Genomic DNA, 13,224 nt, shown 5'->3' on the forward strand with positions numbered 1-13,224 from the left:
GGTTGTCTGACTGCAGATGGCATGGAAGCTTATGTCAAAGTAGATAGCTGCCCTGAGGAACCCCAATGGCAAAAGAAAAATAATGAAGAAATTGAAGATTATGATGATGATCTTGATTCAGAAATGGACATGTTCATATTGGATGATGACAACTCTCCTTTTATCCAAATTCGCTCGGTTGCCAAGAAGTACCCTAAAACTTGGATACATTATATTTCTGCTGAGGAGGAAGACTGGGACTATGCTCCTTCACTTCTCACCTCAGATGATGGGTAAGCACCTTTGGACTCTTGTTACTACCCTCCCTTATACTCAAATTCTTCTTACTTATTCAAACCAATGAATCCTTAAGCCATATTTAAGAGTTAGTATGTCATGGGATCAAATGGTAAGGATGTTTTGCTTTCATCACCACCATTTCATCACTGTGGCAAAATACTGAAATTAAAAACTTTTAAGTGGGAAAAGTTTGTTTTGACTCATAGATTTGACTCATAGAATTTTGTTTTGGGCTTTTGACAGCACAGAAATTAACAATAAAGTGCACAGTGGACCTTTCCTGTTCCATACACAGCTGTCAAAAAACAAAGAGTAGATAAAGGGGGCCTGAGGTTCCAATATCATCCATTCAAGGGCATACCCCCAATGACTAAGTTCTCCAACTACTAAAGGTTCTATCACCTCCCACTAGCTTCATATCCTGGTGTCTAAGCCTTTAATACACGCGCCTTCTGTGAAGATTCGTAGAACATTAGGTATTAGCATAGGTAAGCCTAAGACTATTTATAATTCTCTCACTCTTTGCTTTGAGTAAATCATATTAGAATTAGATTTTTGGCTATCTAATATTTTTTTGTCCTTACCCCTCACCTTTTGCCTCTTGTACAGAAATTATAAAAGCCAGTATCTGAGCAGTGGTCCTCATCGGATTGGTAGGAAATACAAAAAAGTCAGATTTATAGCGTACACAGATGAAACCTTTAAGACTCGTGAAACTATCCAGCAAGAATCAGGAATCTTGGGACCTTTACTTTATGGGGAAGTTGGAGACACTTTGTTGGTAAGTCAAGGGAAAATATGAGATTGCTTCAGAAAAAAAAGAGAAGTCTCAACGTGTTAATTTCAGTGGTTAAGAACACTTGTTATTCTTGCAGAGGAACTGGGTTGGACTCTCAGCACTCATGTGGAAACACACAACAATCTGTAACTCTAGTTCGAGGGAATCCAAAGCTCTCTGCTGACCTCCATAGGTACTGGGCATAATATCATATACCTACACACATATAGGCAAAACACTCATATACATAAATAAAATCTTTTTTTAAAAAAAAGAAAAGTCTAGGAGGATTTAAGTTTCTGTGATTCTTCAAAATTCAGTCTTATCTTCTTTTTTGCATGTTAATATAAATGTATTTCATTTTTATTAGATTTTAAAAAAAATATCAATCCAAATTCCCACTCTCCCCTCCTCCCAATTCCTCCACACCCCCTCCCATCCCACTCCCCTCCAATCCTAAGGGAGGATAAGGCACTTTGCTTTGTGGAAGGTCCAAGGCCCTCCCTACCACATCTAGGCTAAGCAAGGTATACATCCAAAGAGAATAGGTTCCCAAAAAGCCAGTACATGCAGTAGAGATAAATCCTAGTGCCACTGTCAATGGCTTCTCAGTCTGCCCCAGACATACAGCTTTCAACCACATTCAGAGGGACTAGATTGGTCCTATGCTTGTCCATTTCCAGTCCTGGACAGAATATTTTAAAAATTATGAATGTTGCATAAACAAAATATACTCATATATAGTAAGTATATGGAATAAAATATAATGTGACCAATCACACTCTCAACTTCTTTTAACTACTTACTATTTAGACCGATACATACAGTGTCACCTGCCACCATTGCTTGAGGCTATTTATTGTCATCCTTGTTATACCTGCTTATTAAGTGATAAATCTTATAACCTGGACCACTGTCTCCTTCTCCAGTGTTAAGGAAATAAGTGCCAAGAATTCAGAAAGTCTGAGGAAAAGTAATGTCCTTAGAAGACACCAAGTTTCACTTCATGTGGGAGATTCAATTACTGAAGTCATTGAAATTAAAAAGGGTCATGACAAAACTAAGTAGCTATCTAAGCTTCTTTTTCACGAAAGGAATGAATATATTGAATTTTATTAAGGGCTCAGACTTCTGTAATGTAAATATAAGAAGCTTTTGATTTTCCAGAATTAGGCCACAGTTTTCCTGTTGATCCTAGTCATTTTAGGACTTGATCTCATATCTCACCTATACTTTCAGATTATATTTAAGAATCAAGCAAGCAGACCATATAATATTTACCCTCAAGGGATCACTGATGTCAGCCCTCTACACTCAAGGAGATTGCCAAGAGGTAAGTAGTATCTCAGTTTATAAGTCTTTTTTGATGTAGATAGATATACTTGAGGTACAACTTCAGCTGTTGACACACAATCTTTACAATAATTTTACATAAGTCTTCTTTGTTTTCTCTAAACAATTATTCTAAAGATAATAAATACAAAAATAGTACTTGTATCATTTTAATAATGCAAGGTCATTTTATCAATATATTTGCCATAGAACTAAGTGATATGCTATGGTTATTTTCTTGTCCACATCCCTAATCATTTTATTATTAAAATAAAGTAGATTCTTCTTCTATATGTAAGAATATGCAAATATTATTATTTCTATTTTTTATAGTAAGAAGTAAACTTATTCAAATTTACATGTTAAAAAAGCGTGACATAGGCAAGGGAGAGATGCCTGCCCCCCAACCACCCAAACCCCACCCCTACTCTACCCACCTTCCTCTTGAGGTCTTTGGCTGATGGGAGAGCAGGCCAGAGGTCATGAGAGCAGGAGATCTAGTCCTGCCCCTCACCAGCTGCAGCACTTGGGAGTGGCCCCTGCACTTCAACTGGGCAACACAGTAGAGCTGGCCCTCGTGGTATAGGTGTGGGTGAACCAGTGCTGAGGGTGTCAGAGCTGGAGAACCTGTCCTGTCCCTTGCTGACTGTTGCATGTGGTGAACTAACTAGGGCAGTGCTGGAGAGCTCACCCTGGTGGTGAGAATGGGGGAAAACTGGCAAGCTGATCAACCCTGCAACCACCCGGGCCCAAAATCAGGGCTATAAGTTGGCCCACCCCAACATCCACCCCATCTATGATCTTCTGGAGACCCAATGCAGGATCTCCATGACACAGGGCAACAACCAGATATCCAAGAGGAGTCCCCATGAGGGCCCAGTATTGATAGTGTTGTAGAAACCAGAGACCTTGAACCAGACCAATAACTCATTGCAGTGAATACTTGCAAGCTAAGATGTATGGACTAAAGGGTATAATGTGTCACATTACAGCTTCCATGACAAGATTTTCCTTTTTTCTTTTCTTTTACTTTATATTAGTTTGAGAGGGAGGTTGCAAGGGCAGAGGGTGGATACAAAGGGATGGGAAGATGAATGGGATCAAGATGCATGATATAAAAACCACAAAGAACCAATAAAATGGTTTTATGGATTAGTAGTTCCCTTGAAATAAAAACATGATTATTGTTAAAAGGGAAACATTAGTTACACTGAACTTGATAGACTTTATTTGAGAAAAGTAATAATTCTTGAATTTTGGACTACAAATGTTTTAGAATGATCCACCTCACCACACTTACACAGAGACTGTATTTACAGACGGAACAGAAAATGACATAAAAATAACCTGATTAAATGTAACTAGCAGTTGTCTTATATGATGGTTTCACAGCTTCAGCCTTAAAGGGCCTGGAGGTTCAGCTGTTATGATTTGCTAAGACTCAGCTACGTGTTATATGAGTATACTTCCAAGTTAGGTTAAAATTGTTTATATACCAAGTTGGGTTGCATTTTCTATGCATAGGAACCTTTAATACAAAGTTGAAACATGTATAGAAACAGATTTAGGCCAAATTTAATACAACATTGCTAAATATGTAGCTCATTATACTCAATTGATCTATTTCTGCTTTGGGTGTGGGTAGGCATAAAGCATGTGAAAGATTTTCCAATTCGTCCAGGAGAGATATTTAAGTATAAATGGACAGTTACTGTAGAAGATGGACCAACTAAATCAGATCCACGGTGCCTGACCCGCTATTATTCAAGTTTCATTAACCCTGAGAGAGATCTAGCTTCAGGACTCATTGGCCCTCTTCTCATCTGCTACAAAGAATCTGTAGATCAACGAGGAAACCAGGTGAGATCTTTCCTTACCAAGTATTAAGTTTGAAACTAAAAGTGGAATAAAATGCCTATGAACTTATAGATATTGCTTATACTCTTTTAATATAGGTACCTCTATAACCTGTAGAAAATATAATCCAATAAAAGTGATTAAACTAAGTTCTACTTAGCTTTTATTAAATTTGAGTTTTCCAAGAAACTTGCCTCTGGATAAACAGAAAAGCTTGGACCATAGATTCTTTCTATAATACTCAGTCCCAATCTGGGGTTTTGCTTTCCTCCAAGGTTCTTGCCCATTTTTACCTGTCCAGTTGCCACCTACATTTAAATGACTAATTTTATTTGAGACAGAGTTCCAGGTGTCCCAGGCTGGCCTCGAACTCCTTACATAGTTGAATATGGTCGTTGACTTCTGGTCCTCCTACATATACATTGTGAATAATGGGATTTATAGGTACATGTCAGTTTATGCCCAGTTTATGCAGTACTGTATTTCAGACCTATGACTTTGCATATGCTAAGCAAACTGAAATACATCTACCAACTAAAATACTTCCCAGAACAATATAATTTTTTCAACCTACAAATTTATATCTACAGCCTATGTTTCTTTCCTGGAAATCTCATTATGAATTAATCAAAAACACCTTAAAATTAGCCTTGTAGGTGATACATGCCTCCAGTCTCAGTACAGGGAGACTGAGTTAGGTGAATTTTGAGTTTAAGGCCAGCTTGGAATACATAGGAAGTTCTATGCCAGCTTCTCCCATGAGGAAAAACTCTTTGAGAAAACAAAAGCAATGCATATGTAGCATCTACAACACTATGTGACATTTAGTAATGGGCCAATATTTGTTGAGGAAAATATAAAATTATTTTGATTACGGTTAGATTTAGACTATTTCTGCTGCTTTAGAAAATTATCTGAGCTGGGAAGTGGTGGCACACACCTTTAATCCAACACTTAGGAGGTGGATTTCTGAGAGTTTGAGGCCAGCCTGGTCTACAGAGTGAGTTCCAGGAAGCCACGACTGTTATACAGAGAAGCACTGTCTGAAAAAAAAGAAAATTGTCTAAGTAAGAAAAACTTAGTTCTTTTACAAAATCTAATTTCTTGACTCCAGAAGAACTCATTGCTATATTTTGAGGCTTGACGGTGCGCTTATTTAGGCTATTTAGGATGCATAAATCCCTACTAATTGGAAGGGATTTCATAGGTTTAATGATCAAAGGACTTGAATACAGGTATAACATATGGTATACAAATTCAGAGTAGTGGGACTTTGAACTTAATATTTGGATATGACCAAATATCTTTCCTGAGAATCTACCAGCTTTTGGAAGGTGATGGAAATATATATTCTCCAATTTCCTCTTCAGCATTTTGACTTTTCAACTATAGGTTATACAAAATGAAATTTACACATATGAGGTTTATATATAAAATTTTATACTCAATTAGCAGGTTACTAACTCATGAATTTGGCTTACTATACAAAGTACGATTCTAAGATACTGGGTTCTTTAGAACAAAATCTTTATGGTAAGCCGGGCGATGGTGGCACACGCCTTTAATCCCAGCACTCGGGAGGCAGAGGCAGGTGGATCTCTGTGAGTTCGAGACCAGCCTGGTCTACAGAGCTAGTTCCAGGACAGGCTCCAAAGCCACAGAGAAACCCTGTCATGAAAAACCAAAAAAAAAATCTTTATGGTATTAGTATTATTCAGTGTTCATCCTATCATATAACTTCCTTTTTATATTTTTTAGTTTACTATAAGCTGGTAGCCTTATGTAAAGTTAGTTATAAAATAGAAACTTAGAAATTGTATTGATTTTATTTGACTTGGATGACTTATCTTTAAGATCTATATTTCTCTACATTAAACATGGAAAAAATGAGGCTATAAACTGTATCAGTATATGATCTTGGGTCCAGGAAGAATGAAATTTACTACATCCAACTACCTTCCTGCCTTGAAGTTACATTAGTTCAAAACATATACTCATCACTCAAAATGCTCATCTCTATTCCAAGACATGCCATAATAGCTACTGTTCAGAGGAAGTGAATTGAACCAAAGGGTTAGTATATGCCTCCATCCTGGTTGCTAGCTCCTACCTACAATATGAGTGGCATTTACTTCTCCCTTTTAATATATGTTATTAACAGATGATGTCAGACAAGAGAAATGTTATCCTGTTTTCTCTATTTGATGAGAACCAAAGCTGGTACCTCACAGAGAACATGCAACGCTTCCTCCCCAATGCATCTGATACACAGCCCCAGGACCCTGAGTTCCAGACCTCCAACATCATGCACAGTGAGTAAAGAATCACTTGTAGCTGGGTGGTGGTGGAACATGCCTGTAATCCCATCACTCAGTAGGCAGATCTCTGTGAGTTCAAGAACAGGCTGGTCTATGACCAGGCTGGTTCTACAGAGTGAGTTCCAGGACAGCTAGGGCTGTTACATAGAGAAATCCTTTCTCAAACAAACAAACAAATAAAAAAGAATCATCTGTATTTAATGCACATCTGGTAAAGGGAAATAGATAGCCCCAACTGATGTCTAGATAATATGTGTTATGCATATACTATAAATAAATATGTAACTTTGACTTATATAATGCATATTTTAAAAACCCACCAACAACTTTTCCTTTCAATGTTTATTTGGCTACCCTGTCCTTTTAATATTTATTTTATCTTCGATATTACTCCTTTTTGCCAACCATTCCATACCAAGATAACTCATTTCAGATTATTTTCTTATTATTATATAACCATATCTTACATACATAGTAGCTTCTAAAATGTTGGATTTATTTCCTCATTGTCTAAGATCAAAGTGTCAGAAGACTTAGTTTCTTCTTCAATCTATCTTTAGCTTTTAGATCTTGCTTGATCTGTATGTACTCTTGCATGATCTTTTCTTTGTACCTGTCTGTAGACCGAGTTTCTGTCCCACTTGGTCCTGCAGTCATTCAATCCCAAAGAAACACATAGAGGCTTATATTAATTATAAACTGTTTGGCCTATTAGCTCAGGCTTATTACTAACTAGCCCTTGCAATGTAAATTAACCCATAATTCATGTCTATGTTTAGCCACCTGGCTCGGTACCTTTTTTCATTAATGCATTCTCACCTTGCTTGCTCTGCATCTGCCTGGTGACTGCCTTTCTGCCTTTCCTCTTCCCAGAATTCTCCTAGTCTGGTTGCCCTGCCTATACATCCTGCCTGGCTCCTGGCCAATCAGCAGGGTTTTTTTTATTTTTATTTTTTATGGTTTATTTAACTTTTATTTTATGTGCATTGGTGTGAAGGTGTCAGATCCCCTGCAACTGGATCGTCAGACAGTTGTGAGCTGCCATGTGGGTGCTGGGAATTGAACCCGGGTCCTCTGGAAGAGCAGTCAGTGCTCTTAACCACTGAGCCATTTCGCCAGCCCCAATCAGCAGTTTTTTAAACCAATATAAGTGACAATCTTTACAGTGTACAAGAGTATTATCCCATAGCACCTGTCTTTCTGTATTGTAATAATCTATTATAAAGAATTTAAGTTCTGGGGCTGGAGAGATGGCTCAGAGGTTAAGAGCACTGGCTGCTCTTCTAGAGGTTCTGAGTTCAATTCTCAGCAACCACTTGGTGGCTCACAACCACCTATAATGAAATTTTGTGTCCTCTTCTGGTCTGCAGGCATACATACAGGCAGAACACTGTATAATAAATAAATAAATAAATAAATAAATAAATTTAAAATAAAATTTAAAAAAAAAGGAATTTAGGATCTACACTAATAACTTTATTTTAACTAATTTTCTCCTTAAAGATCCATTTCCAAATACAGCCACATTTGGAAGTATTGAAGTTTCAAGCATCAACAAGAAAATTTGGGGAACACAATTCAGTATATAAATTATTTATATGTATTGTTTATATATAAACACAGATCTGAGTAGCCAAAACATAGTAAAAGTTTAATCTTACTGTACTACTAAGAAAGGATTCTATCAGTAAGAGAAATAACATGACATGCCTATCAAACTGCAAAACTAGGAGACCATTATTGCTAGTGGATATGGGTAAAAGGGGACTGTCATACATTACTAGTAGAAAACACTAACTGTTCTTTTGAAGACTACCTCATATATTAAAAATTTAAATATATGTTTTTGAAATCCTGATTCTCACTTGGATGGAATAAGCATATATTACCCTGTCTATTTCATATAATATAACTAAAATACCTAACCAAATCATGGAAAAGCTGCCTAAGAACAGAACCTTGAAAAGTTATGTTGTAAGTTATACTCACCTTCCGGGATGTGCCTTCTATCAGAATTCTATGCCCCTTAGCTCATAGTATTGGTCCTCAGCTTCAAGTCAACCTAAGCCTCATATTTAATTTTAATTTCTGGTAATAGTTGCCTATTATATTCCCAAGCCATAGTACTTTATTCTCCCTTCTTCTAAAACTTTTGGTGTTTATAATCCCTTCAATTGCATTTATATTTTTTCATATACTCAAAGACATGGGTTGTTTTGTAAAGAATCTGATTCATAATATTTAACTCAAATAACACATATTTTTTCTTCCTCTTCACTCTAAGGTGGTCATGATTTTGTTGTTGATTTTCCCCACCTGACAGAATATTGCATTTTATTGTTTCCTTAATGTAGTATAAACTAGGTATATATGATTTTATATTTCTATCCATCACTTCTCCATTTCCTACTATAGCTTATTTCAAATACTAGGGTAAGCACATGTCTGGACAGTGAAATCATATTATTTTAATAGAGACAATATTTAAAGTAAGAGAGAGATTGTTACTTAGAATCTTAAAAAAGTGAAACAGATGTATTAGTCAGGGTTCTCTGGAGTAGCAGAACTTATAGAATATATATATCCTTGGGAGCTGTGACGAAATATAATTGTGTGGTTTCAGACTCCTACTCTGTATATTGTTATGACATCTTCAGCAGGAGTAACATTCCCCCACCACCAGTTGTACATAGTTCACAAGGACCTCTATTAATCCATGTGAAAGCTACTTTTGCTAGTGATATGAAATGTATTTTTCCAAATATTTCTCCAAAGTTCAATTTTTTTAGATTATGTGAAGCCATCTCTCTCTTGCTTTAAACATTGTCTCTATTAAAATAATATACTTTCATTGCCCAGACAGGTACTTCTTACCCTAGTGTTTGAAACAAGCTGTAGTAGGAAATGGAGAAGCGATGGATAGAAAAATAAAATCATAGATATCTAGTTTGTATTACACTAAGAAAATAATAAAATGCAACGGACAGTTGTATTTTTCATAATCATTTACCAACTAGCTCATTATTTTACTTATTTTCTGAGATACTGCCCTTTTAATATGTATTTAATTTCTACTTATATTTATGTCAGTTTCTAAACTCTATATTTAATTTGATATATTTGCTTACATTAATAATGCATTTAAGGGAGATGGAAAGATGGATATTCTAGTTTTATATTGTGTCCATGATAAAACAATCTGACCAAAAGAAATTTGGAGAGGAAAGGGTTTATTTTGCTTACACTTTCAGACCATAGTCCACCACTGATGGAAGTAAAGGCAGGAACCTGGAGACCGAAATCATGGAGTGAAGCATGATTAAAAACTCAGGGAGAGAAATTGGGGTTCAACCTGAAGATTTGAAAAGCAAAACAGCCAGATACTGGCTCTTACTTTGACTCAATCTGAAATGATGATCCTGCCTCCAGGAAGCTCAGAATGAGTCTGAGAGCTGTCTCCGCTCATTTTATAATCCTCTCTAGGGCTGTGATTAAAGGTGTGATTAATGGGATTAAAGGCATGCACCGCCTAGTTTCTATGGCAAACTAGTGTGTCTACTGGGATTAAAGGTGTATATCACCACTGCCTGCTCTGTAAGGCTGATCAGTGGGGCTCTTTTACTCTCTGATCTTCAGGCAAGCTTTATTTATTAAAATACAAATAGAATGCCGCTACAATAGAGGAACATTGGTTGCTGACTCCCTCTCTGACTCATACATAGCTAGCTTTTTATATCTCCTATGATGGCCTGCTTGAGGAATCACACTGTCTACAGTGGAATGACTGTCCTACATAAATTAATAATCAAAACAATTCCTCCCAGATGTATCCACCATATTAGCCAGGGTTCTCTAAGAGAACAGAATTTATTGAGTGAACCTATAAATAGAAAGGGGATTTATTAGAATGGCTTACAGGATGTGGTCCAGCTAGTCCAACAATGACTGTCTATCAAGGGAAGGTCAAAGAATCTGGTAGATGTTCAGTCCATAATGTTAGAAGTCTCATCTTATCTTTTATAGCAGGATTAATAAAAACTCAGAGACTGTTATCGGGGTTCAACCTGAAGATCCAAAAAGCAAAGCAGCCAGCCACTGGCTCTTACCTCAACTTCACTCTGAAATGGCGATCCTTCTTCCAATAATCTCAGAATGAGATTGAGACTGAGAGCTTCCTCTCCCATTTTATAATCCTCTCTAGTTATGTGATTAAAGGCATACACACCTGGGATTAAAACATGTACTGCCCAGTTTCTACGGCAAGTAGTGTGGCTACCGGGATTAAAGATGTGTGTTACCACTGCCTGGTTTGTAAGGCTGATCAGTGGGGCTATTTTACTCTCTGATCTTCAGGCAAGCTTTATTTATTAAAAGATGATTGAAATGCCACTACAGCCTTCAGTATACATCAGAATCCCAAAAAGGCAGGCTCTAATAGCGGTGAAGAAATTGACTTGCCAAAGAGGCAAAGAAAGAGGGCTTCCTTTTCCATTTCCTTTATATAGGCTGACAGCAGAACGTGTGACCCAGATTAAAGGTAAATCTTCACATTTCAAAAGCTACAGATTAAAGGTTTATATTCCCATCTCTGAAGATCTGACCTAAAAGTGGGTCTTCCCAGTTCAAATAATTTAAGAAAATATTTTCACAGGTGAACTCAGCCACTTGGGTTTTAGTGTAATCAAGTTGACAACCAAGAATAGCCATCATGCTCGCAAACCAACCTGATCCAGGCAATTCCTCAGTTGAGGATTCTCTTCTTGGATGACTATAGACTTTGTCAGATTGACAATTAAAGCTAGCAAGAACAATTGCTCAGCAGTTAAGTTGATGTTCTGCTTTCAGAGAACCTGAGAGTTTAGTTCCAGCATCCCGTTTGGGCAGCTCACAACTGCCTGTAATTCTAGCTCCAGGGTATCTGACATCCTCTTCAGGCAGCTGCACTCATGTACACACTGCACATACACACACCCCACACAAACATACTGAAAAATAAAAATCTTTAAAAGTGATACATTTAAAATTTATTTTGTGTGTATGTGTGTATGAGAGAAAAGAAAGAGAGAAAGAATAGAGACAGGGAGAATGAATGTGTGCTGGTATAATGATTGCACAATACATTTGTGGAGGTCTGAGAACAATTCTTTAGAGTTGGCTCTTTAATCATAGTAATTATTTTCCACTTGAGAATAGGTTAGAGACATCATGCCCAATTGTTTTTAATAACTCATCATGTATTTCATTTGAATAAGGATGTGTGTTGTCTTAGATAAGCAATATCATGAAATTCTGAACATTTCACAGTGATACAATATATAGTGGTGTCTATATTCTAGTTGTGTCTGCCACTGCATTTTCTCCATGTGGTACAGAAATTTAGAACAAGTATTTAGTCCTTTGTTTCTTTGGATCTGAAGCATTATACAATGCTAACACTGATTATTTGTTTTGGGTTTATCTATGTAAGTTACTCTTTTTTCCATTGCAACTAATAATTTGTAGGAAAAATGCTTCGAGATTTTACAAATACCTTGTCCCTCATCAGACTTCCCAAAGTGTATATCCAAATCTCTCTTTATATGTCTCCTTACTTTAGGATTGGAGTTGGGTGATTAAATATTAATAGTCTACCTGATTTATAACTGTTCTCTGTGGTAAGCTGATGAGCATAATATATGATAATTTTCTAATTGTATCCTAACAATTATAATCCAAAATAATAAATTCATGATACAACTGAATCCCTTGTTGTGCATTGCTTTTGTAGGCATCAATGGCTATGTTTTTGGTAGCTTGCAGTTGAAAGTTTGTCTGCATGAGGTGGCCTATTGGTACATTCTCAGTGTTGGAGCACAGACAGACTTCTTATCTATCTTCTTCTCTGGATATACCTTCAAACACAAAACGGTCTATGAAGATACACTTACCCTGTTCCCATTCTCAGGAGAAACTGTCTTCATGTCGATGGAAAACCCAGGTCAGCTATTTATATTATCATTTCAGTAACCACTGTGAGTGTTTCATTGTTTGTTTGCCTGGTACCTTGTATTTGGACAGACAGTAAATATTTCAAGTGAATTTGATATGTGGCTTCGATAATAGGAAAGCATTTTAATGAGGAACAAAGAGCGTAGAATTTGGTTGAGATATAAATAATAAAGATATAAATACATCATGAACATAAATATTTCTTCTACATTTTACTAGTATGTTTATAAATAATTCTGCCATTTGTACCTTTGTATATAATCCTTCTGTATAATACTTTCAAATATATGTTTCATTCATTTTTTAAAATATTTATTAAGGATATTCTTTTTTTTGCCTACATTCAGTATTTTTATTTTTTTATTGAGAAAATGAAAAAAAAGTATTCGCCTCCTCCCAGCCTCCCATTTCCCTCCGCCTCCTCCCACCCTTCTCCCCCTCCCCCAAACTCCTCTCCCCCTCCCACTCCAGTCCATAGAGCAGTCAGGGTTCCCTGCCCTGTGGAAAGTCCAAGGTCCGCCCCCCTCCGTCCATGTCTAGGAAGGTGAACAACCAAACTGGCTAGGCTCCCACAAAGCCAGAACATGAAGTAGGGTCAAAACCCTGTGCCATTGTCCTTGGCTTCTCATCAGCCCTCATTGTTCACCATGTTCAGAGAGTCCGGTTTTATCC

At 36.8% G+C, this 13,224-nt stretch overlaps 1 protein-coding gene across 4 annotated transcripts in view; it reads left to right on the forward strand.

Annotated features, from left to right (window-relative positions):
- Positions 1-13,224, forward strand: part of F8 (coagulation factor VIII) — a 155,386-nt gene that overhangs the window by 41,681 nt on the left and 100,481 nt on the right. For all 4 annotated transcript variants that reach the window (XR_003376668.1, XM_026777787.1, XM_005370664.3 and 1 more), the window contains 6 exons: positions 17-272; positions 889-1,060; positions 2,297-2,390; positions 4,035-4,249; positions 6,408-6,558; positions 12,332-12,541. Coding sequence is in view for 3 of the 4 variants with exons in the window: in XM_026777787.1 (XP_026633588.1) it covers positions 17-272; positions 889-1,060; positions 2,297-2,390; positions 4,035-4,249; positions 6,408-6,558; positions 12,332-12,541 (1,098 nt within the window). In the remaining variant the exon portion in view is untranslated. The remainder of the gene's footprint in view (positions 1-16; positions 273-888; positions 1,061-2,296; positions 2,391-4,034; positions 4,250-6,407; positions 6,559-12,331; positions 12,542-13,224) is intronic.

The sequence above is a fragment of the Microtus ochrogaster genome, unplaced genomic scaffold (assembly GCF_000317375.1).
Source record: "Microtus ochrogaster isolate Prairie Vole_2 unplaced genomic scaffold, MicOch1.0 UNK85, whole genome shotgun sequence".
Classification (NCBI taxonomy): domain Eukaryota; kingdom Metazoa; phylum Chordata; class Mammalia; order Rodentia; family Cricetidae; genus Microtus; species Microtus ochrogaster.